Raw genomic sequence first — 24,754 nt, forward strand, 5'->3', positions numbered from 1 at the left:
ATCAATAATATCTATAGGTAGGTAATAGGTATCTTTTGATTTTGATCTAAACTTCATGAGAGCTGCTTGCTAGCTGAATCAGAATGGATATGAATCCTGTCTAAGTTAAACTAAGGGTACGATTTCTATATTCCATTCGAATTCTTAAGAGTTAAAAGTGAGCCAGTCACGTGAAGTCATCTCTTCATCTTCAAGGAACAAAAAAAACAATAAAATAAGTAACAACCTAATTCTTTTAAAACATGGAATAATAAATACGTTATCGTAGGTATCGTAGGTATTGGATCTAAATGAGTGCGCGTGTGCAATCAATTTAAATTTTAAATGTTAAATTTAAATTTAAACAGTCAATCTAAAACCAATTTGATTATTTGAATTATTTGGTGAAACTGAACTCTGAACTGATGTCATCAACGTTGATTGGGGCGTTTGGGGTGTTAACGATAACGATCCGGCACTCAGATTGAGGTGCTGGTGAGATGGCTCTTGAGCGCCATTCGATCCATTCGAATTATAACTGTTCGGATTACTATTTGGATGTGACAATAATGAATATTGATGAAAATATGCAATGGATGGCATTACTAACATGGGACTTACACCATTCTGGGACTGTTGCTGTGCCACTGACACTGCAGGCCCACTAACTGACCCAACCCCAACTCCCACAAATCCGAGGGCAGCGGCTGCAGCCGCATTCATAACAGCCGCACTGGCACTATCCACGTTACTATTAAAATTCGTTGTTGAATAGTTTAAGTTGTTTGAGGTATGCGAATGCGAATGCGCTGTGAGTGGCACCGACGTGTTCGAATCTAGTATGAGGTCTGCAGCGACGGCTCCAGCACCAGGTTTATCCGGTGATATTAAACTTTCAATGGTAAATGGTCGTTTCGGTCGTATTCCACCACCCATTGACATAGATGTTGCTAATTGCTCTGAGGTAGAAGTACCATTTGGCGATGGAACTCGAGTCGAACTCGAATAACCACCATGTACAAGTTGCGTCGGTGATGTACACTCCGAAGATTGTTCACCATGAGGTGTCGGATGTAAACCATGCGTTGTAGTCTCGTTCGGTGCAAATAAAAATCGATTAATGCTCGCCAAAGCCGCTAGTTCATTATCCAATAAATCTTTGTCATTCTTTAACAATTTAAAACGTTTTCGACGTCGCAATAAGCTTCCATTTTCAAACATATCGAATGCCGCCGGATGTAATGCCCAATAAGCACCTTTGCCAGGACGATCTGGACGACGTGGTATTTTTATAAAACAATCATTAAACGATAAATTATGTCGTAATGAATTTTGCCAACGTTGTGTATTCCGTCGATAATATGGAAAACGTTCTGTGATAAACCGATAAATATCGGATAATGGTAACATTTTTTCGGGGGAACTCCATATTGCCATTGCGGTTAATGATATATACGAATATGGTGGTTTTTGATCCCCGTACGATTCCCTTGATGGTCTCGGCATTTTTTATGGATATTCACTGAACTGCACACACAGTCGCTCACGTTTATATTAAAAATCACTGAATTTTATATAACACTGCACAACATTGTCAGTTGAACTAATACACCGCTAGCGTTAGCGCTCGTTTAATCGTTCTATAATCAAATCATCAAACAAATACCTAATGATAAACAGATACAGATACAGATTGATATTTTAGATATTATTAACAATATTATCAGTTATTTAAAACACAAAACTATTTGAATTTAAATCTGGATCTGCAGGATTGATTGTTTACATAAAAATCCAATCCGTCAACTATGAAAACAAATATTAGACTGGTTAGTGGTTATGTTTACTTAAACTAGCATCCAAGATCATATCCACAACCATAATCCAGCCCACTTCAGCAAACTTTATTTATTCATTCAGTTCACAACAACACCACAATCTGTTAAATGAAACTCCACCCCAAACAAGGTATCACTATCAGTATCAGTAATCAGTCAGTTCAGTATCTGTGTGTTGTATAAACTTGTAGTTAAACTTGTATGAACAACATTTACATTGAATTGGATTGGATTGGAGTTATAATACATAGGCGTCTACCAAACTCAATACATACCCCCATGTTTGGATGCGCTCCAATACTCATGTAGGTACAACTACAGGCGGATAAATAATACATTCTTTTAAAAAGGCGGTACTTGTTCTTTTACGGACATTTTGACAAATATTACGCTCTCACTCGCTCAAATATACCTGTCTGTATCTACCTTGAAAGATACTAGGTACTAGTTACTAGGTAGATGCACTCTCCTTCTTTAATACATTGTATGTGTATTGCACACATTGTCTTCTAGTTGTTTATTTTTAAATACTATTTCGTAAAATTTGATTTTAAATGACTGTCAAAATTAACGTTCTTGCTTGCAGCTCAGTTTAACTATGAACAATAATAGTAATTAGCTCCCAATTTACTTGTTTCAGTAAACAAACCAAATTATCTGTATGCTAATAGGCTGGAAGTCAGCCTTAATAGCTGAGTTATCAGTATGCCTAGGGTAGCGGGTTCGATTCCCGCCGTCACAACCATAATTAATTTAATTAATAGTTGTGATAGGCTGTCAGTCTCTGAAAATATAGGCACTCAGTCTCTGAAAATAATTGAGGAACTGGTAAATGAAAATATCGGCGGAAATGGACATAAAACACATATATTTGGCCTTCGTGAACAGCCAATATAACCTTACCTAGCCTAACCTAGGTTATACTCTCACTAGGAATCGAATCCGGACTTTTTGGAAACATGTCAAGCGCCTTAGCCATGTCAACATTTACTTATTTATTTATAATTTATGTTTTTGTTTACTAAACTCTTGTATACAATTTTTATTTACCATCAATTTTCAATTCTCTTTATAATACTGACTCGACAAGTCAGTATTATTCGTCTATATATGTTAACGCCATTTGTAGATATCATAATAAAAACGTCAATTATAATCGAGAGACTTTGACGATTAATAAAGATTGTATGCAAGAGAATTTCCAAACATCTTATTAAACCATGAAATTAAATGTATTTTAAGGCTGACAATAATTAATTAAAATAATATAGCTTCTATTAAGTAGTATCAATTCTTTTAAGTAATTTTGAAAATAAATTTTTAAAAGAAAATAACAAGCGATTATCATATGCTATGTATTAAATTAAATTAATTTAATTTAATCTCTTAAGAATGAACGCAAGTTCGAAAAATTTTGAGATAAAATAAAAAACTTGTAGTCATACATCAATAAAAAAAAATTCGATTACAAGGAAAAAATAATTTGTAAATTTTTGTGAAAAAATTCAAAAATTTTAAGATTTGTTGACAATCTTACGAAAAAGTAAACCTTTCATAACTTTTCTGGAATTATTCTACCATTTATCGATTAGATGGAGTGAAAAAAAACTGAAAATTAGTTTTTTGAAATAAATTTGTTAAGAAATAAATACTTTGCAGCAAGTAAATACTTTGATTTAAAACAATATTTTCTTGCTATAGGTACTTTAATTTTTAAGAAGTGAAATACTTAATTTACTGAACTAATCCTTTCGCTGCCAATGGCTATTTTTAAAAAAATGTAAAATTTACTTCCAGAAATATATTTACTTCCAATACATTAGACAACACACGAAAATTGTATTTTGGAATGGACTTAGCGACGCGACTCCAAACGAATTACTTCCAATTTTTTTTATCACTTCAAATGAAGAATTCTCACTTCACGAATAGAAAAGTGAAGTTGGTTTTTAAAAATCTTTACTAGAACGTTTAAAATTCCTAATTAAACAAAGAGAAAGATACCCACTATGTGACGTTAAGGATTATACATAAAACTTTGTTTTGCTAAAAAGAGATGGACAACCTTTGAATGTAATCTTTGATTGCTTATAACTATTTCATTTTTTAATCAATTTTTAATTTTACAAGTCTAGTTGTACATTTTTATGGGTAATATGGCCAATTGGACATCAGAATTAGAATCCCCTATTTTTAATGATTTTTTAATGTTAATTTAATGTTAACGTTAACGTTAATGTTAATGTATATGATATTCAATCCAAATATGAATAAATGATAACCTAACTTTTAAATTCTTTATACGTAATAAATGTATACGTAGGTATCGTAGGTATCGATTGTGTGTGTAGCTCTATATGCTCTATGGCTATCATGTATACCTACCTACCTAACTACCTACTTCATATAGGTAGCTCATCAATACTTATATCTAATAAAAATAATACAAACATCCCTATATTTTATAAATGTGAAAGTAAGCATGTTTGTTTGTTTGTTACGTTTTAACCTTTCCTGTCCCATCGAGGCACGCAATTAAGATTTTAAGCTTTCCCATAAAGTGTAGAAAACGATTTCTCTGCGGTAGCTACGCTGACCAGAAGAGTTTCGCTACAAATCTTGGTCGCATGCTTCAATGACATAAGCTGAGGTTTTGGGGGTCAAAATTAAGATAGAAATTAGATTATTTTGAAATCCATGCAAGTACAGTTTTACTGTCGCGAGCTCCCTACTTATAAATATTAATATTAATTATTTTTCATACGCCATAATATTTTTAAAGTATGAAAAAATAATTGCGTCGGATGGACCATGCAATAATCGAAATATTCTAGAAGTAGTAATTGGTATTGGTATTGGTATTTAGTTAATAAAGTTCGTCCAAATAAATTTTTATCGAACTTATATAACTATATCGAACTTATATGGCTTTTTATTAACAAAATCAATATTTCGAAGTAGTTTTTCAAAAATAGTGGAATACCCTATTACTTATAGACTGGCTGGTGCCTATTTGCCGAGCACTTAACAAATAGTTTGATTGTCTTTATAAAAACATGTTTTTGATCTAAATATTATTAAAATTGAAAACCTAGATTCTGCTGCATTTTAAATAAAAATCCTTTTTATTTAAAGTGAAGTTGAAGTGTTGATGATTTGGTGTTTTAACTTTAAAATAGCTAACTAAACTATAACACTAATACCTACTTACAATAAGACCACCTTTAAGCGTGATTAATTCTATAATTTACCTTTAAACATCCTTTCAAATTTACTTTGTTCACCTTTTATTTTTTTTATTTTTTGTTATTTTTTTAGAGTTGACTGAAATATAGGTATTTACCTAATAGATAAAATACCGAATATCTTGTATCTACCTACCTACCTACCTATCTATACCTATTAATTCATATATTTTATCCAACCTATATCAAATATTTATTTTAAAAAAATCCATTCTATTCAAAAATATTAGCCCATTAAATTAAAATTTTATTTTAGTTAAACACTTTAATTAAATAAGTACTAGTACTTACATACGATCGAGGCCGCCGACCGATCGATACGCCGAGCGGGCTAAGGCTGTTTGTCTTTGACTGTTTGTCCTTTTAGACTTAGGTTGCGGGTTCGAATCCAGGCAGCGGCAATGTGAACAATTTATAATTAATGGGAGTGCAGAATTGATCACATTGTCGTCGCTTGGATAAGAACGAAGTAACCGACTCCACCCACATCAAAATGTAATTGTCAATATGTTTGTAATTAAATAAATAAAGATTAACAAATAATGATGTGGGTGACTTCTGTTATAGGCGTATAAGTCAGATAATTAAATACGTTAGATAAAAAAATTTAATACGTTAAATTTGATCAAATATTTGAAATGTATGATCCAAAATAAGTTAGATTACATACTTGATTGATTTAAATTGGATAAAATTTACGTGTGGTGGAACAAAATCAAATTTGTTGGACTTTATGACGTCACAAAGTTAAAAAAATTAATTTTTTATGTTTTTTGATCAAATTTAATCGTATTTCAATGAATGTTTTTTTGCAACCCATTAATTTTGGGTCATATTTTTCATTTTTTGTGGTAGTTATTCGTTTATTAAGATACGTTAAATTATTACTATACTTATGAATATTTAGGAACCTATAGTGCGTTGTGGAAGATTGATGGATTTTCAACGGGTTATATAAATATTAATAGGTACATAATGATAATAATAATAATTTGTAGAGACAATACAAGACAAGGCCATTGAATAATAACGCCTTATAAATATGTGCATTGCAGTAAGTAAAGTTCCTCTGCAATTGTAATTGTAATTGTAATTGTATTATATTATTATACTTATAAATTGAATTGAATATAAAAATATAAAAAAAAAAACTAACAAAAGCAGGAGACCTCCATCATTAACCTCATATTTACCCCTGAATTTTATTTGTTTCATATTTTTGAAAACATTCAATACAAAAAGCAGTTTCAGACGGCTGAACAGGCGTGGGAGACGACTAAAAATGAGAGGTCTAACAATCCCCAAAAAATAGCTCTTTAAATTGACAATAATTTAACTTACATACAAACTGTTAGCTTTCTAACTGAATTTGGAGTGCCTTTGGAGGGCACAAAACTTTGAAGCTACTTTAATCAAAGCTTTTTGTTTATGTGCTCCTTTTTGCCCTGTAAAATTTTTTGTAAAAAGGAACGTATTTTATGACATGTTTATGAAAAATAAACTTGCACGAACTTGCGCCTTTTCTTCTAAGACTAAGATAGCTTCAGTCAAAAGTCAAAAAAAGAAGCAAGCAGTTTTTCAGTGAAAATTTGTAAGTTATAATTCCAAAATTACCTTACGTGGAAACAAAAGCAAGCATAGATAAGAAAAATAGTCTAAGACTGTAGATATCTCTAAACTCTGAGACTGTAGATGTCTAGATTAACCTAAATATGTCCAACATCTCCAAAATACCCCAAATAGTGCATGTCCTATGTCCAGTACTACAGTGCATAAGTGCTTATTTTTAAAAGTAAATACAAAGACTGTACTATAACTGACTGAGTTAAGTATAAAGAACTAAATAACATTGATACAACAATAACAATAACAATAAGTAGCTATTAAAAACAGTTTATTCAAAAATAAAAATAATTATATATAATATTAAACATTATACAATATATAAGTACAAAGTGTATCATAAGTCACCACCACCAACCATTAATCTTTACAAAGCGAATTCGTCTTACCTACTACTCAAAAAATACGCATATACCCGACTTTTTGTAAAAGCTTGAGACGCTTAATATCAATAGTGAATCGAAAAATAATTAGGCATGTGGAGTAGATGAGGTGTTCCGATTCATTTTTTATGAGTATGACTCATAGATAAAATTATTTTCTACTTTTTAGTACAATTAAAAGCTTGTCCCTTAACAAGTATTTTTTATTAAAATTTTTAATTTTAATTTAGGAAAGGGAAATTGTTACATAATGATCCCTCAGAGTAAAATGATCCCTCGTTAAATGAACCATTACATTATTTCTTAGGGGGATTATTATAGGAAACCTTCCCCTAAAATGTAGGTACAAAATATATGTTTATAAGACTTCTTGTCAGTATTATTGTTAGTATCAGTATCAGTATCAATCATATTTATTAATATTTAGGTACCTGTATTAATATTTATATTTCATGATAATATGATATGATGATGCGTTTTCCTGGGCAGTTCCTACTCTCTTTCCGGACATAAATATTAAATATATACCTACCATCTCTTAGTAGGTACTTTTATATCATTCATTATAGGTAGGTAGTTAGTTATCTACTTAGTATCTACCACCTATCTATATTATATACCAGCCATGTTGAACCCAGACCAATTCAATTCATGTCTTATTATAAATTTATTTATGAATATGAAGATACACAAAGGATACCGCCACAAACAACGACTTATTCCAGAAGGGCAGCAATTGAATAGATATCACTTTGATCCCTTAACTCCTTTAAGGGTTCCTATTTTTCAAAAAAGGATACAGGAGTGAAGGAGTCAAACATACGAAATTATATAAGAGATGATACCCAGATTTTTGTTATGAAAGTTAGGTAGTAACCCGTCAGCACTCCCGTTATAAGCATTTTCCTCACGCTCCATTTAAAACATAGGTTAGGTTAGGTTAGATTATTTTGGCTGTCCACAAAGGACGCATTTAGGCTATAGAGAACCTTTGTGATATCATATATGTGTTTTACCACCTTTCCGCTGATAATTTCATTTATCAGCTCCTCAATTTCAAAGGCTGAGTGCACCTCCTTCATGCATATACCATGCACTACACCAGCTCATCACAACTATTAAAGTTTATTTTCTTGTGACGGCGGGAATCGAACCCGCTACCCTAAGCATACCGCGGACGTAATTGGTTAAGCCTTAACCAACTGAGCTAATAGTTAACTACAGTTTTTAAAAACATATGTTTTTAAGCTCCTTAAGAATTGTGAGAATTTAAAATATAAAATTGAATAAGTATAATAATTACAAATTCAGTTTAAATATCGAATAAAAATAAACAAATCAAAAATTGATAACTATTGTCAAGTATAAATAAAAGATATCAATTTAACACAAACAAAAAATGTTTATATAATTGTTATAAACAATTAATATTTCATTTAATAATTGTTTATAACAATTATAATGTGTTTTGATTTTTGATAAAAATAAAATTCTTGTTATTGTTGTGGACAAATAACAAATTTGTTGATACTCTATCAAAGTTTATATAAAATTGAATAAGTATAATATTACAAATTCAGTTTTAATATACAAATAAAAATAAACAAAAACAAAAATTGATAATCTCTATATATTATAAATGCGAAAGTAAGCATCTATTGGCACGATTTACAAGTCTAATACCTATTTGCATGAGCACAGTTTCAGTGAAGCGCCCTCAACGTCCATAAAGTTTAGACAGCAGTAGAGCCATCTATTGCCATTTATATGATACTATAATTACAGGTTTCAACCATTTACCAAAGAGCAACGTATTATATAAACTTTATTTTACATATACTAGATCTAACTGATAGCATAAAATTAACAAGTCATTCATAAGTCATCATGAATAAAAGTCTTTGAGGGAAGATCAATAACTTTCACATTCGACAAAGGAAGCCCAACTCGATCCTTCGATATTCCATATTTTTTTGACAAGTGGGCTTCCTTTTTGTTTGTTCCTGTTATTTAGTACTGATTGAATGGTTGCCAGGAGACAACGAAGGTAGTAAGTAATAAGGATTACTTTTAAAAAGAGTTTTACTTCTTATTCTTTTTCTGTGTAAGTGGAGTGCATCTCCTACCAAAGCCTACACAAAAAATACAGTATAATCTGGCACCCTCTGATTTTTAATAGCGTCGGATTAGTGAGATTCTTCTATATTTCGCTTGGAAAATTTGAATAAAATATTTGAAGTATGTAGGTACAAAGTACTACTAATGCCATCTATGATTATTAACAACCATTAAATAAGAAATGAATAAAAATATTAACTTGTTGCAGTCAATTGTCAAGTGGGTACAATACAAAACTACAGCTAGAGTCGAGTTTGAGTTGTGTTGACTGTTGACGGTGTTGTCATAACACTGCTACAGTTAGAATAACAGTAGCAGTTAACAGTAGTGCACTGTGAAAACTGCAGCGTACAGTCAACAGTGTTGAGTGTACGGTGTGCACAGGATGTTCAAGTAAAATAATTTGTTGAAGTGGAGACCTTGATCTGTCAGATATGTCAATGAACAGCTGAAATAAAATTACAACGCATTCTATATTCCATAATTTATACTTTATACAATACTTGCTTTAATAATTGAATTATTGTGACAGTGACAGTGACAGTGACTATGACTGTAACTTCCTGATATCCGACACGACGACTTGATACTTATTCATCAATAATTTGTAAAAAAAAAATGTTACAAAACATGGCTATCACCAGCAAATATCATTATTTAATCAATTATTTTTGAATATGAATAATAAGTGTGGTAAGAGCTGATAGTGATATTGATAGTGGCAGTGATTAGTGATTTGACAGTTACTAAATACAGTGATTCAAGTACCACTGGTTTGGTATTGTATTAGTTGAAATTAGAGTGCTGGTCGAAGCTGATCATGATAAGTGTTATGATGCTATTCATGAACAGAAAAAAACAAAGTAAATGTATAAATCAATCAATTAATTGACTTATATTAATTAATTTGATATGTATTTGTGTGCTGTGTCTTAATAAAATAAAATATCAATAACTATGAAGCAAAACAATGATATAAGTAATATGTATGGTAGTTGATAGTATTTGTTATTAAAATATTAAAATATTATAAATATTAGTAGCATTACCAATCAGTAACTATTATCATGTCATATCATAAAATAAATTGTTTTGTTTCATATTCATTCGATAATTATTTTATTTCAAATGTTATCCAAATACCTACATTTAATGTGTGCATTCTAATTAATTAATTTATTAAAACAATCTTCTTTTTTTTCAATAAAAAAATATTCTTTTAATTTAATAATAAATAATATATATTCAATTCATTATCTATTATTATTATTATTATTCATTATTCATTTTAACTCAAGTATAAAATATATCTTCTATCTTATTTTATTTACTTTATGTTGCTATATTCACTACAGTGATCAATGAAAAGTCTCCTGACTCAGACTCCTCCAAACATTTATATGTAAATAACAGTACTGACTGACACAAGTACAGATACAGGCTGGAACCACCGCATATGTTTCATTCAAATTTATTATGTAAAAGCTCAACACGCTTCTAATATATTGCTATATCATACCATGTATATATGTAATATATATCAAGGTATACTAAGTTTAGTCCCAAGTTTGTAACTAGAGCTTGGATATATTGATGCTACCAACAAAATTTTGGTATAGGTGGTCATAATGTCACCTAATTACTCCATTTTCGGTTGTCTGTCTGTCCATTTGTCCGTCTTACATTAAACACGATAATTCAGAAACGAAAGGTCGAGTTCGTAAATGAACAACATAGGTTAATTGAATCTTCGGTCCGTAGAACCCATATTGTAAACCGTTAGAAACATTTTTTAGTTAACATCACTTTTTACCCGTGTGGGCGCAAATTGTATAGTATGTATTATATGGTAATATCAGTTATGTATGTGTGACATGTATGTATGAGTAATGTGACAGTGTAATCAACACTGTCTATACATGGTATTTCAACAATTAACTCAGTCAATTGTTTGTTTTCACTTGCAACGATTAGCATACACAATAAGGGTAATTACGATTAGCTAATTCATACTGATGATGACTACTTGGTAGTCGAATTACGTTGAATAATAGAAAAAATTGATCTAGGAAATTGGGGCAAAAATTGAAATTTATTTGTAACCTAGTGTGAATTCCAGAAACCTTGGTGGGGCATACATTAAAGGTTGAGGAAAAATAGATACAAATTTTTAAAAGGGGTCGCGACATTCTGTATATTGACTTGAAGTTAAATAAATAATAGTGCGCATTCCATGATCGGTAGATATTAGAAAGTGGACATTGTATAGACAAAGATAGAAGATAGGCTGCGTTTAGTAGAAGAGAGCGCTAAGATTCTAAATACTGGCACTGCATGTCTCTTAAACAAAAAATGTATATGGATATAGGGGGTGCCGGTACTAATTGAACACGATTCACGATTGTAAGATATAGATATAGATGGCAGATGGCATGCATAGCATTAGCAGTGGCATGGACATGGATCTTTGTCATTATAGTTAAAATAAGTGAAGTATTAAATATTAAACGGAGTGTGTGTTGGTATTGTTACTGTGACTGTTTTGTAAAATAATATACTACTAAAGTAAGGAGTTTTTATTATTAAAAAGAACCAGAAAATATGATTTAAATAAAAAATATTATTAAAAAATATCAAAATGTATGAATTAGAATCATTGTTTATAAATAAATATTAAATAAACTAAACAAAATTAAATTGTAAATAAAACTTTGTACACGATCAAATCATATTTTGACATTTCAAACAGAACCTACTTAAAAATACTAAAATAATAATTATGAATTTTATAAATAATTCATCATATTTTACATTGAATAATAATAATAATAATAATAAAAATAAATTATTAATAATAATTAATAAATTATTATTAATAAATTGAATTGAATTTGATCTATTGTCTGATTCATTCTATCTAGATGATTTTAAAATAAAAAATAATGGCCGATAATAATTTAATAACATCAGGTGTATCTGTTAAAAAACATCATTCAAATTCAAACATCAGTACCCAGTCCAGTTCCAGTTCCAGTTGTTCCAGTAGTGATAATAATCCAAATAAAATCAATAATAAAGTACTAGTCAATAATACAACAAATCAATCACAATCACGTCAACCTGTACCATTGTCAGTGTCTGTAGATCAACCTGTGCCTGTGCCTGTGTCTGTGACATCTAATCATATGCATAATAATTCAATGAAAAAGAAAACTTCATTTCAAATAACAAGTGTCACTGTGGGTTCATCACGATTAAGTAACGACGGTGGCGATGATTCTGCAGATGATTTGGACGAATCACATACAGACGATATATCAAGGATTACCGATAACGAGACGCCGAGCTTCTCCGAGGACACCTTGAGCAGGGACGAGGCTGTTGTGTCTACGGTCATTCCAACTAGTGCACAATATGGTTTAGCGATTTTACCGGAAGGTGCTTCAACTGTTCAAATTTCATCGACTACAAATCATACGGTAAGTTAATTATGTATTTTTAGTGCTAGATAAAGTCGTGATAAAGATAGGTTCGTTATAACAACATCCATTCGTCCGTTATGAGTAACCACAATGATGATGAGTTAGTTTCCGATCTAACTTGAATACGACCTGGTGCCCAAACAACAACATAATACCCAAATGATTGAATGTTCATTCAGTTAGATGGTTATTAGGTGGTTGGAGGCTTCAAGTTTGGAGCTTAGATACTTAAATTTAAAATATAATTTTGACTGATAAAAATAAAATTTTGCAGGTGCCTAATTCAGTAAATATCACTGCAATTGAAGAGATTGTTGGTAGTCCAGCTAAATCAAATTCACCACGGGCAGACACGCCAAATAAAGAGAATGCACCAGTAATGGAGGTTCCAGCACCACAACGCTCCGAACGCTTCAAGGTGGTTAAAATCGAGAGTACAGAACCGTTTAGGCGTGGTCGATGGATGTGCATGGATTATTTAGATCATTCTGTAAATCAACCACATAATTCCCCGTTTTTTAAACCAATCGCTGATGTACCACAAAGCACACAACTCAACGGGCTACCACAAACTATGGGGCCGATGACAATAGCACCCCCACAAACATTACCTGTTGTACAGAATGGTACTGTAGGTACGGGTGCGGGTGCAACGACAGCAGGTTATCAACCGGCACGAACTGTTGCTGTGCCAACACAAAACTCACCTGTTCAACAACAAGGATCGAATCAACAGCAAACTCAACCTCAACAAATCGTTCAACAATCATCAACCGTTCAACAATCACAGTCCGTCCCATCACAATCACAAACAATTATTCAGCAACCATCACCCAACATACAACCAACTCAAAAACCTGCACCACCGAATCAACAACAGCAACCAAGTCAACAACAACCTCCTACTGTATCGACTTCCACGTCAAATATTCAACAACAGTCTTCCTCATCTCAGTCAGCATCTGTAACTCAAACTACTGGTGGTGCACCACCATCATTACAAACTCAAGCAAGCGCTGGCGCAAATGCACCCACTAGTATTGGTGGTAACCAACAAAGTAGTAATGTTAACAATCCAGTTGTAACACAAGCACAACAACAACAACAGCAGCAGCAGCAGCAGACTGCTGGTGCAACTGGTGGTGGTGGTGGTGCACCTCCAACATCAGTCTATCAATATATGAACCAACCATTTACAAATATGATGCCAGTTATTACAAGCTCTGGTCTATTATTAACACAAACCACGACTACGACAAGTACAAGTGCAAGTGCACCTTTATTAGTTAGTAGTGGGGGTGGTGGTGGTGGTGCACCCATAAATACAAATACTAGTCAACAACAAACAAATAATGTGGCACCAGCATCCGTAAGTCAGGCTTCATCATCAGCAACCGTGTCTTCACAACCGTATGTGCCGTCATCCTCTGTGTTTAATCAAACAACAATTGTACAGAGTCCTTTAACATCTGTTCCACCACCAAGTGCAACTGTGTCCTCTGTATCTGTATCGACATCGACCTCATCACCAACCCCCACATCCACTGCAAGCAATCAAACTCAACCTCAACCTACCAATCAAGCATCAGGACCAGGACCAGGTCAAACGTATGCAGGACATCCAATGTCCACACAACAGATGCCAGTACAAGCGCAATCATATTCTGGTCAACAAATTCAACATCAATTTATGCCTCCTCAAAATTATCCACAAAATATGCAACAAGTAAACAATGGATCAAATCGATGGACAAGCACTTCTGTTGGTGGTGATAGCACATCAAGCACAGTATTATCTGGAGGTGTAGCAACAAGTGTAAGTGGTGCACCATTTACATATCCAACATCATCAAGTGTATTTCAAGTGGGTGCTGGTGCTGGTGGTGGGGGTGGAGGAACACCAGTACAACAAGCACCCAATATTATAATGAGTGGCGGTGCTAATACAAATGTAGCTACAAGTTCAAGTGGATTAACGCGTACACCTAGTTTGAGTAACATACAACAACATGGAGGTGGAGGTGGAGCTGGTTCGATTGTATCATCAATGACAGCTCAACAACATGCAGCAATGTTATCACAAGTGCAACAACAAGCTGCTCAAATGTTGATGGTATCGTTGAGTCCAACCACTTCTGGTATTAATGTTGAACCACAAACTTTGATTGCTGCAATCAATGCGAATCAATTAATTGCTGGTGGGGGTACAATTAGTACTGGGTCAAGTATTGGTTCAACAAATAGTGATACTCTTGTGACTGGTACTGGTACTGGTACAAGTTTAATACGAACTAACGATAATACTGTTACCAGTGCACCTACACCCTCTACTGCTACTGCTATTCCTGACGATGAAAGGTTAGTTCAAAATTTATTCACGTATTTGAATTCATTAACTATTCATAAAATGCATTATTTGTTGTTCAACTCTACGGACGGATGGGACGGGACGATATCATTCATAATACTCGACTAATCATAATCGTAAAATTCATTCGATTTTATATTCAATTTTTAGGTTAAAAGTACCTTTAGTACAATTAAACTAAATATCTAAAAGTTTATTAAGTTGTAAAAAACTTCGAAATCGTAAAAACAAGTCGACATCTCAGGAGCGTACCTAATCCCTTGGGGGGGGGGGGGTTAAGGTAGTGCTTTTGTGTGAAACATTCTAAAAAAACAAAAAATTCCAGAAAATTTTGAAAGTATTTTTGATGCGCCCTCAAAAAACATTCTAAACGAAAGTTGTTTAATTTTTTATAAGGAACATTTTTTACATTTAAACTTTTGTTCTATCTCAAACGGCTTACAAAATGGGTCCTACAGATCCAAGACCCAATTGACCTATATTGCTCATTTACGAGCTCGTCCTCACTAGCTCGTGTTCATAGACAGACAACCGAAAATGGACTAATTAGATTGATTCTATGAAAACCTAAACCAAAATTTTGTTGGTAGCATCAATATTTGTAAGCTCTAGTTACAAACTTGATACTAAACTTAATATACCTTGATATATTTCATGTATACATGGTATAACAAGGAAATTGGAATTGATTTAAGAAATTACAGGATATAATTTTAAAATGAAAGGAAAAATTGTATAATTGTACATGTATGTTTTTGTAAACGATGGAAAATTAAGTAAGGTTTACAAAAATATCAAAATTACATAAAAAATTTATATTTTCTTAAATCAAAACTTTATTTATAATAAAATTATTCAAAATATTATTTAAAATTACATAAATCAATAAAAACACAAAATCAATAATTAATAATTAATTAAAATAACTTTAACTTACATTAGTTGAAGTAAAAATTGCACTTGACTGCAGAAAGTTGTATTTCGTATCGACTACGATTACAAAAGTTTTTACTTTTTTATACAAGTTAATTGAAAGGGCATTTAAAAAACACACGAACAGGTCACACTAAATAAAACTACTTACGACACAGACACAGACAGTATACATGTATTAACTTAATTAATTAATTAAAATAATTAAGTACCTGTAGCTACTAAGTAGTGGTTAATGAGTTATTTTAAATTAAACCGTTGACAGTTAATTTTGAATCTGCAATATAAGTTTTGGCGCACTCACTCACGCTTGACTGTATCTCTATGTAATATGATTTTGTTTTGTTCTAACTTTACTAACAAAAGAACGCTATGCATGAATATAGTGCTGCACTCTATCTAATATAGTGTGTGTGTACGATGCTGCACTCTATCTATTATATTGTACACTATACTATAATTTAAAAAATAGAGGCTAGGTTAACTAATTTATTATTGAACAAAGACTAAGAATTGATTGATTGATTTTGAATCATTGAATCCTATTTAAAAGTTAACTGATTGAAACTCAAACAAATACATGTTTTTATATAAATTATTTATGATAATTTTATATTTTAATTGAGAAGAATGACTGATAATACGTACTGCATACCTAACACCTAATAATCATATTTTTTACTATCATTAATTAACCCCAATAAATCCTACAGAGTTCAATAACTAAAAATCCCACAGAGTTCAATAAATAATTATATTTTAAAAAAAAAATTGAATTTTTAATTACACTGGTTAACAAAATTTAATTTTTATATGAAGGTACATTAAGTTTAGTCAAAAGTTTGTAACTAGACCTTAAAAATATTGATGCTACCTAGAAAATTTTGGTATAGGTGTTCATAAAATCACCTAATTAGTACATTTACGGTTCTGTCCGTCTGTCTATGAACACGATAACTGAAAAACGAAAAGAGATATCAATCTGAAATTTTTATAGCGTGAACAGGACGTAAAAAATGAGGTTGAGTTCGTAAATGAGCAACATAGGTCAATTGGGTCTTGAGTCCGTAGGACCCATCTTGTAAACCATTAGAGATAGAACAAAAGTTTAAATATAAAAATTGTTCCTTATAAAAAAATAAACAACTTTTACTTGCAATATTTTTTCGTAAACATCACTGTTTACCCGTGAGGGCGCCAATTAGGGGGAAATTTTATAATATGTACTATACTTGATTATCAGTTATGTATGTGTCACATGTTTGTACGTGTAATGTGATAAAGAAATCAACACTGACTATGCATGGTATTTCAACAATTAACTCAGTCAATTGTTTGTTTTCACTTGTTTTATATAGAAATTTAAAAACTTTCTTTCCCTTTAAAATACTAAAAACTTTTAAATATTTATTATAAATAAAATATAAATTGTATTATCACTAATATAAATATTTTGGTGAAGTTAATAAATTCTACTTATATGTTACTTATTTATTCTAGTTCCTGGAAAAAAAATGGATTTCAATGCAATAAATGATATTACCCCTTTAACCCCCTGGATATTATCAAATGGGTTTAGTATGAAATTAGAATGAATGACCTACAAATTTTCATAACACTATCATTTATAGTATTTGAGGAAACGGAAACTTAATTTTTGCCACAATTTACTTAGACCTTCACGGGAAAACAAAATTATTCAGATCTGTCGAATTTTGGGTGATAACTATTCATATTTTAATCATTTTAGTTTTCACGTATAGTGTTCTAATTCTCCTTAATTGAAGTACAATGCTAGGTGTTATTAAAGTTAAATGAATCTGAATGTAATGTGTAGGATCACTATGTCTAGTATCATAGGCGCTATGATACTAACCTTACAGGGGGTTCAGACTATTCACCAGTCTGTTCATACCGGGTGTTCTTAACCACCCGCAAAATTCTATATTCTTATTTCGAAAAGTTAAAAAATAAAAAAAACACATGATTATAAAATCTCCCTATTTTTCCGCGAAGAATCTAAACCTGCCAAAAATAAGGGTTTACGTTTAATTTTCCCTCGTACATCCTTAACATTTGACAGATAATTTGTGACCAAGAATTCACGCCATTATCATGCTAGTAGTCAAAATAAAGTATGTTAAAATATTTGTTCTGCGTAGAGTACTTAGTAGGGGCGCCCATGTAGCTGGAATTAATGAATAGGACTAGGAATGGAGTGTGTTACACTAGTACTTAGTAGGTAGTAGGTCGTAGATAGTAGATACTAGTGATGGGACAAATATTGTATTTTGTTCATTCGAAAATGCGAATGTTAACTTTCAAATAAAGCTCACATTTTTTTTTTTAATTTGCTATATACAGCTTGTTCTGTTATTGACTGCAGAACTTTCGCTTGCTGAATAAGCTGAAAAAAAAATAAAAAAATGTTCCTTACCTAATTTGGATCTGAGGCCTAATTTACGAGATAATTATCTTACTCTTATTTATAACTAATAAAAAATACATTCCTCAAAATCAAATTCATTCAATAAAACACTACTTAAACAGAGAATGTGTTTTATCATAGTGTGGAGGAGTGACCTATAAATGCAAAATTGTTTCAAAAACATTAACATCGTTTATTACAAATGCGAATATTCGGCACATCACTAGTAGATACTTAGTGTATCAACACATTATATGTATACTTAAGTTAAAATAAGTACTAAATAATACTAATATGTACTTATTGTTTGGTTTGTAGGGACAGGGCAGGGATACATTTGACTCTGAATCTGTGCTGTGCTAATCAGTTCTATCTAAAAAAAAAACTATGAATAATAATTACAGTCAGTTAACAGTCACTGTACACTGTACACTGTAACTGTAAATCAAGTTGATGAGTTATGGCGTTATCCATCCAAAATAAAACTATTAATATGGTTTAAAGATTTGGGTAGCACAGCACAAAATTAAATTGAATCGTCCGGTCTATATTTATCAATCGCCAATCATTCAAATTAATTATTTATAAATTAATTATTTGAATTTGTTTTGGCTTTATTATTATTGTTATGTTTTAATTTTAATATACTTAAATAATAACAATAACAAACTGACTTAGGTATTTAATCATGCGTGCGTTCATTAATGAACTGAACTGTAAGTGTAGCATGTGAGTCTGAATCTGTTAATTGTCATATTAAGTACCTAAGGCTACTTATTTTAAGTTAAGTTAGTGACTGTGACTGTTATGTGATGTCATTTAGGTCCAAATCAAACGCTATTGTTACTCCTTCGACATTTCGAAGTAATCCTCAACCTCAACCTCATCCCGAATTCCAACCAAATGTTCCAAAACATGATACAACAACTCAAATTTTTTTTTGCAAATGTTGCAAAGTTGAACGATTTCGGTAAATTTTATTTGATTTTTATTATTTTTTTTTTTTATTTAGTTACGATTTAAGTACTTACTCAATGATACCAACAAATAAATTTATGTTGTTTTTTTTGAAGCGTTAAAAGACTTCAAAATATTAATTCAAAAAATTTTTTTCAAATTCGATTTTTTTCAAAGGGGTTCTCCCTGCAAAAAATCGAGAAAAATTTTTCGTTTCCTATTTTGTTAAAAGTCATGTTATAAGGTAATTTTAACCCAAAAAATTCAAAAATCGGGTTCATTTCTATTTTGGATCAATATTTTTCGACATAACGTCAAAAAATGGATCCAGGATATCGTTTTTTTCCGAAACTACCTTCTTAATCGCCAAATAAACTCGATTTTTGAATTTTTCGGGTCAAAATTACCTTAAAAACTGAGTTTTATCAAATTCCGAAACAAAAAATTTTTTTCAAATTTTTCGATTTTTTCCAAGGGGTACCCCTTCAAAAAATTGCAAAAAATCGAAAAAATTTTGTTGCTTCGGAATTTGATGAAACACAGTTTATAAGGTATAATTGACCCAAAAAATTCAAAAATCGGGTGCATTTAACGATTGGGCGGATAATTTTTGAGATACCGCCAAAAATCGATCCAAAGACTCGTTTTTTTCAAAATTTATCAGCCCAATGGTCAAATGAACTCGATTTTTGAATTTTTCGGATCAAAATTACCTTATAAACTGAGTTTTATCAAATTCTGAAACAAAAAATTTTTTTCAAATTTTTCGATTTTTTCCAAGGGGTACCCCTTCAAAAAATTGCAAAAAATCGAAAAAATTTTGTTGCTTCGGAATTTGATGAAACACAGTTTATAAGGTATAATTGACCCAAAAAATTCAAAAATCGGGTGCATTTAACGATTGGGCGGATAATTTTTGAGATACCGCCAAAAATCGATCCAAAGACTCGTTTTTTTCAAAATTTATCAGCCCAATGGTCAAATGAACTCGATTTTTGAATTTTTCGGATCAAAATTACCTTATAAACTGAGTTTTATCAAATTCTGAAACAAAAAATTTTTTTCAAATTTTTCGATTTTTTCCAAGGGGTACCCCTTCAAAAAATTTCAAAAAATCGAAATAAATTTTTCGTTTCCAATTTCGATCAAACTCATTTTACAAGGTAATTTTAACCCAAAAAATTCAAAAATCGGGTTCATTTCAATTTTGGATCAATATTTTTCGTCATAACGTCAAAAATTGATCCAAGATATCGTTTTTCTCCGAAACTACCATCTTAATCGCCAAATAAACCCGACTTTTGAATTTTTCGGGTCAAAATTACCTTATAAACTGAGTTTTATCAAATTCTGAAACAAAAAATTTTTTTCAAATTTTTCAATTTTTTCCAAGGGGAAAAATTTCAAAAAATTTCAAAAAATCGAAATAAATTTTTCGTTTATAATTTCCATAAAACTCAAGTTAAAAGGTTAATTATGACCCAACAAATTCAAAAATCGGGTTCATTCAAACTTTGGACCAATAGTTTTCGACATAACGTCAAAAATCAATCCAATCGCCAAATAATCCCGATTTTTTAATTTTTCCGATTATCTCAATGTCGCTATAACCGATTTCGAGTTTAGTAGGCATGTTATTCCAATTAACTTCGTAATTGCATCAATATTCCAGGTCTATAAAATTTGCGTTATATTTTTTTCGATTACCTCAATGTCGCTATAACCGATTTCGAGTGTAGTAGACATGCTATACATGCTATACTGTTGGTATGTGGTAGATATACGACACTGAACACAAATACTATGTAGTACTATGTATAGTGGTAGTTAGTTACAGCCTGCTAGTAGTCATAGAATTCAATTGGCTTGCGTAGAATTCGACGCAAGGCGTTTAATGATCATATCACACAATATACATAAACGTAGACATAGCGATCCCTTCGTTAAAGCCCTTGACTGTGTTCGATGTTGGTGTGTTGATGTGTGTGTTTAATGTTTATAGCGACGACTCCGAATATTAACGTTTTTTGTCTGCATTTTCCGTAGACAATTGACTGACTGACTAGTTACTATACTAGTGCACTGCTGTGCTTTAGTACTGTTACTGTTACTGTTGTTAACTGTAAATTAGTAAGATGGCCGGCACTCATTACAACTACATTCTTTACTATGACAGACATTGACCAATGACCAATGACAAACATCAACCGAATGGTCTTGAATGACCTACGGTGGAATCTGAACGAATACAAAATACAAATACAATCTTTAAATTCCTTCAAATCCAAATTCAAAGTGTTTTCTGTTTCTGTTTTTTTTATGTTTGATTTCGATTGTTTCTGTGTTTAGTGCTCATAATTAATTCAAATTAAAGTAAATTGATAAAAAAAGTGATTGAATCAAATAAAAATGAGTGCCGCCACTGATTTTCGAAATTCGTCTCATGTAATGATTAGCACAGTACCATTACCATTACCATTGTCATTACCATTAGTCTGCCATTTACATTTACCCCAAATTCAGCCATCGCAAGCTATTACAGAAAATGCATTTTTGGGCATGTATTGTTTTATTAAAAATTTTATTGGGTACGTTTTAAAATTCATTTATTTATTTATAAATTATTATTCAATATTTACCACTACCAGTCAGTATTTACATTTAAATTCAATTCAAAAAAGCTGAACTTAATAATGTGTAGCTACAGTCAAAATCACTTATAACGACCTATTGGCAAGGTATATACAAGGTGTTCTGTTATTGGTAGCAGGAAATTATACCAGTAAATTAAGCTTATCAAAACAAATGGAAAAGCTATGAACCAAATTTTGATCTGAGGTCTAATTCGCGAGATGTGGCTATAGGAAAAATAGAAAGATTTATTAATTCACAGGCCTGTCAAACTCATTAAATTAGTAAATGTCACTTTAAAATACAAAGGGGATTATCATAAGACAATAATTGATTGTAAATTGATTTAATTGTGTAGCGAATACTAACAAAAATATTTTGTTGTCTTTATTTATGAAGAAAACAAAAAAATAATATATATTTATCAAATTATTTCACCAATACAGAGGCACTTAGAGGTGGAAGGTATCAAATTATACATTAATATAGATACGGAGGGGATTAAATTGTGTAATACATTACACATAATGTCTTAGAATTGCAGAAGTTGATCTTTACTTAATAATGAATTCTTAATTATTTAAATTATTTATAAATAAACAAGAGATTCATATTTTATGTATTTATTTTCAGTGCTTCAGCTGCTAGTACGGTCGCAATTGATAATAAAATAGAACAAGCAATGGTAAGTCTAAAGTTTTATTCTTAATCTTAGAAATCCACCTATATTCATTAGCATGTTGCAAGAAAGTAAGATATTCTAAGTCTCAAGGCTGTCAACTAGTCTTGTCACCTAACCAGTGTTTTTTCATCTTATTCTTTTGAATTGAATAAAATTGGATTCGGACCTGGCTCGCTCCTGCAACCAACCCTGTATGAATGTAGACTGTAGTTGCAATATTAATTTATTTTTATGTACAGGATTTAGTAAAAAGTCATCTAATGTTTGCCGTCCGTGAAGAAGTTGAAGTATTAAAAGAGAAAATCGCCGAACTAATGGATCGAATTAATCAATTAGAATTAGAAAACAGTATATTAAAAGCAAATGCTAGTGCTGAGGTCTTACAACAGTTACCATCACCGTGCCTCAGCAATAATCAAACACAAGCGCAAGGATTGAGTGGCAGTGGGAGTGCTAGTACTGCTGCTGGTGGTGGTACTGGTGCTCAGAGTCAACTAGGTAATACAGGATCAATAATTGCATCGCTCACAAAAACATCTTCCACAGCACCCAGTGGGACTACATCTAGTGGAGCTGGTGCTGGTGGAGGTAACGTAACGTCAGCCAACATGAATGTGAATGTAGCCACAATACAACTTCAACAGCAACAAAGCACAACAAATCAACAACAGAGTTCAACAACATAATGACTTTTGATTTTTATTCAAAATTGATTGTTTTTTTATCTTGCATTGCATAAAATAGTAGTGGTCAATAGTCAGTCAATCAATAGTCATTAATAATTGACTTGACTTGACTACTACAGCTAAATCTACAGCTGATTTTTCATTCATTGACTTCATTTAGTTAGCTTATTCGTATCTTATCACTTGAACTGAACAACTGAACTGTATCTCCAATTATAACGTAACGTAACGCAACGCATAGCTTCCACCAGTCAATCATTTATAATTTTATAAACTCAGTTATCATTGTTATCATTGACTTCTATTAACAATATTTACAGTTACAGTTTTTTTATCTTTAAAATTGATATTTAGTTGCTAGTCAGTCGCACCACAATCATTCATTATTGATTATCTATGCATATAAATCAAAATTATTAATAGTCAATGATCGATCTCGATCATTGCGATCATTGATTTCTGATATAGGTATCTAATTCTTTTTAATTTTTATAAATCAAAATTTAATATAATTAGTCATTTTATAGATTTAGATGGTCAATAATCATTCAATTGACTAGCCCAGAAAAAAAAAGAGAAGCTTAAAAAATTCAAGTGAAGTTTTTCACCGCGAATGACGTATGGATAATCCATTGCGAAATGGACTTTCATAATTTTGCAATGGGGTTTTCATACGTCATTTCTTGCATCCTAATAAGTATAATCCCGATGAAAAACTTCACTTGGATTTTTTAATCAGAAAAAGCTTGATTTTCCTGGGTCCTGACTTGAGATTGAGTAAAATTATTGTGTTAGTTTGAGGAATGTAACAAAATTGTTTATATTTTAGTATTTGCTTCGTATCAATGATCAAAGATCAATAATAATATAATATTATTTCTTCTTAAATCTTGTTAAATTATTTTTTGTAGTAATTACATAAATTATATTATATATCGATGATTGATTTGTTTTTTTACTAAATTATAGAGATTCATTGACTTATTGATTAAATTAAAATTTTATTTGTATTTGAAGTGTCAGTTATACTGTCAACATATAAAAAAGTAGCGCCCCGAACGTCCACTTTCAAGTGACGTATATGCATTTAAAACTTGGGAACAATAGGGGATAACCCCGATGTCGAATTGGGATTATACACAATATCAGTATCAATATTAATATCACTCACTAAAATACTGAAAATATTAGAAACGCTGAAATATAGAGAGACTGAAACGCTCTCTAGTCTGTTGGCAGCGAGGAGACAGAGAAAGAAGATGACGGATATACATGTCTTTCTCATACAACAGTCTGGTTTGAAAGTAACTGATTAAAAAGTTGAATGCTGCACTGCCCTCGCTTACCTTTTGTTGGGAGCTATAGGCAGTGAGCGTTCCAGTCTCTCTATATTTCAGTGAT

General features: G+C 31.4%; 2 protein-coding genes across 5 annotated transcripts; one reads left to right on the top strand and one right to left on the bottom strand.

The window, feature by feature from the left end:
* Positions 1–339: 339 nt before the first annotated feature.
* LOC123303089 (fork head domain-containing protein FD4-like) lies at positions 340–1,526 on the bottom strand. Its single transcript, XM_044886188.1, has one exon. The coding sequence runs from the start codon at positions 1,483–1,485 to the stop codon at positions 340–342; it is 1,146 nt and encodes a 381-aa protein (XP_044742123.1). The 5' UTR covers positions 1,486–1,526.
* A 7,902-nt stretch (positions 1,527–9,428) lies between these two features.
* On the top strand, positions 9,429–24,175 carry LOC123302159 (protein bunched, class 2/F/G isoform-like). 4 transcript variants are annotated; one of them, XM_044884983.1, is made up of 5 exons: positions 9,429–10,055; positions 12,108–12,665; positions 12,943–15,026; positions 22,619–22,670; positions 22,907–24,175. In XM_044884983.1, the coding sequence occupies exons 2-5, from the start codon at positions 12,129–12,131 to the stop codon at positions 23,351–23,353; spliced, it is 3,120 nt and encodes a 1,039-aa protein (XP_044740918.1). In that variant the 5' UTR covers positions 9,429–10,055; positions 12,108–12,128; the 3' UTR covers positions 23,354–24,175. The 4 variants fall into 4 exon arrangements, with proteins under 4 accessions (XP_044740918.1, XP_044740917.1, XP_044740916.1 ...); XM_044884982.1 differs by having other exon boundaries at positions 9,429–10,049; XM_044884981.1 differs by having other exon boundaries at positions 9,429–10,049; positions 12,157–12,665.
* Positions 24,176–24,754: the final 579 nt, after the last annotated feature.

Source organism: Chrysoperla carnea, chromosome X, assembly GCF_905475395.1.
Source record: "Chrysoperla carnea chromosome X, inChrCarn1.1, whole genome shotgun sequence".
Classification (NCBI taxonomy): Eukaryota; Metazoa; Arthropoda; class Insecta; order Neuroptera; family Chrysopidae; genus Chrysoperla; species Chrysoperla carnea.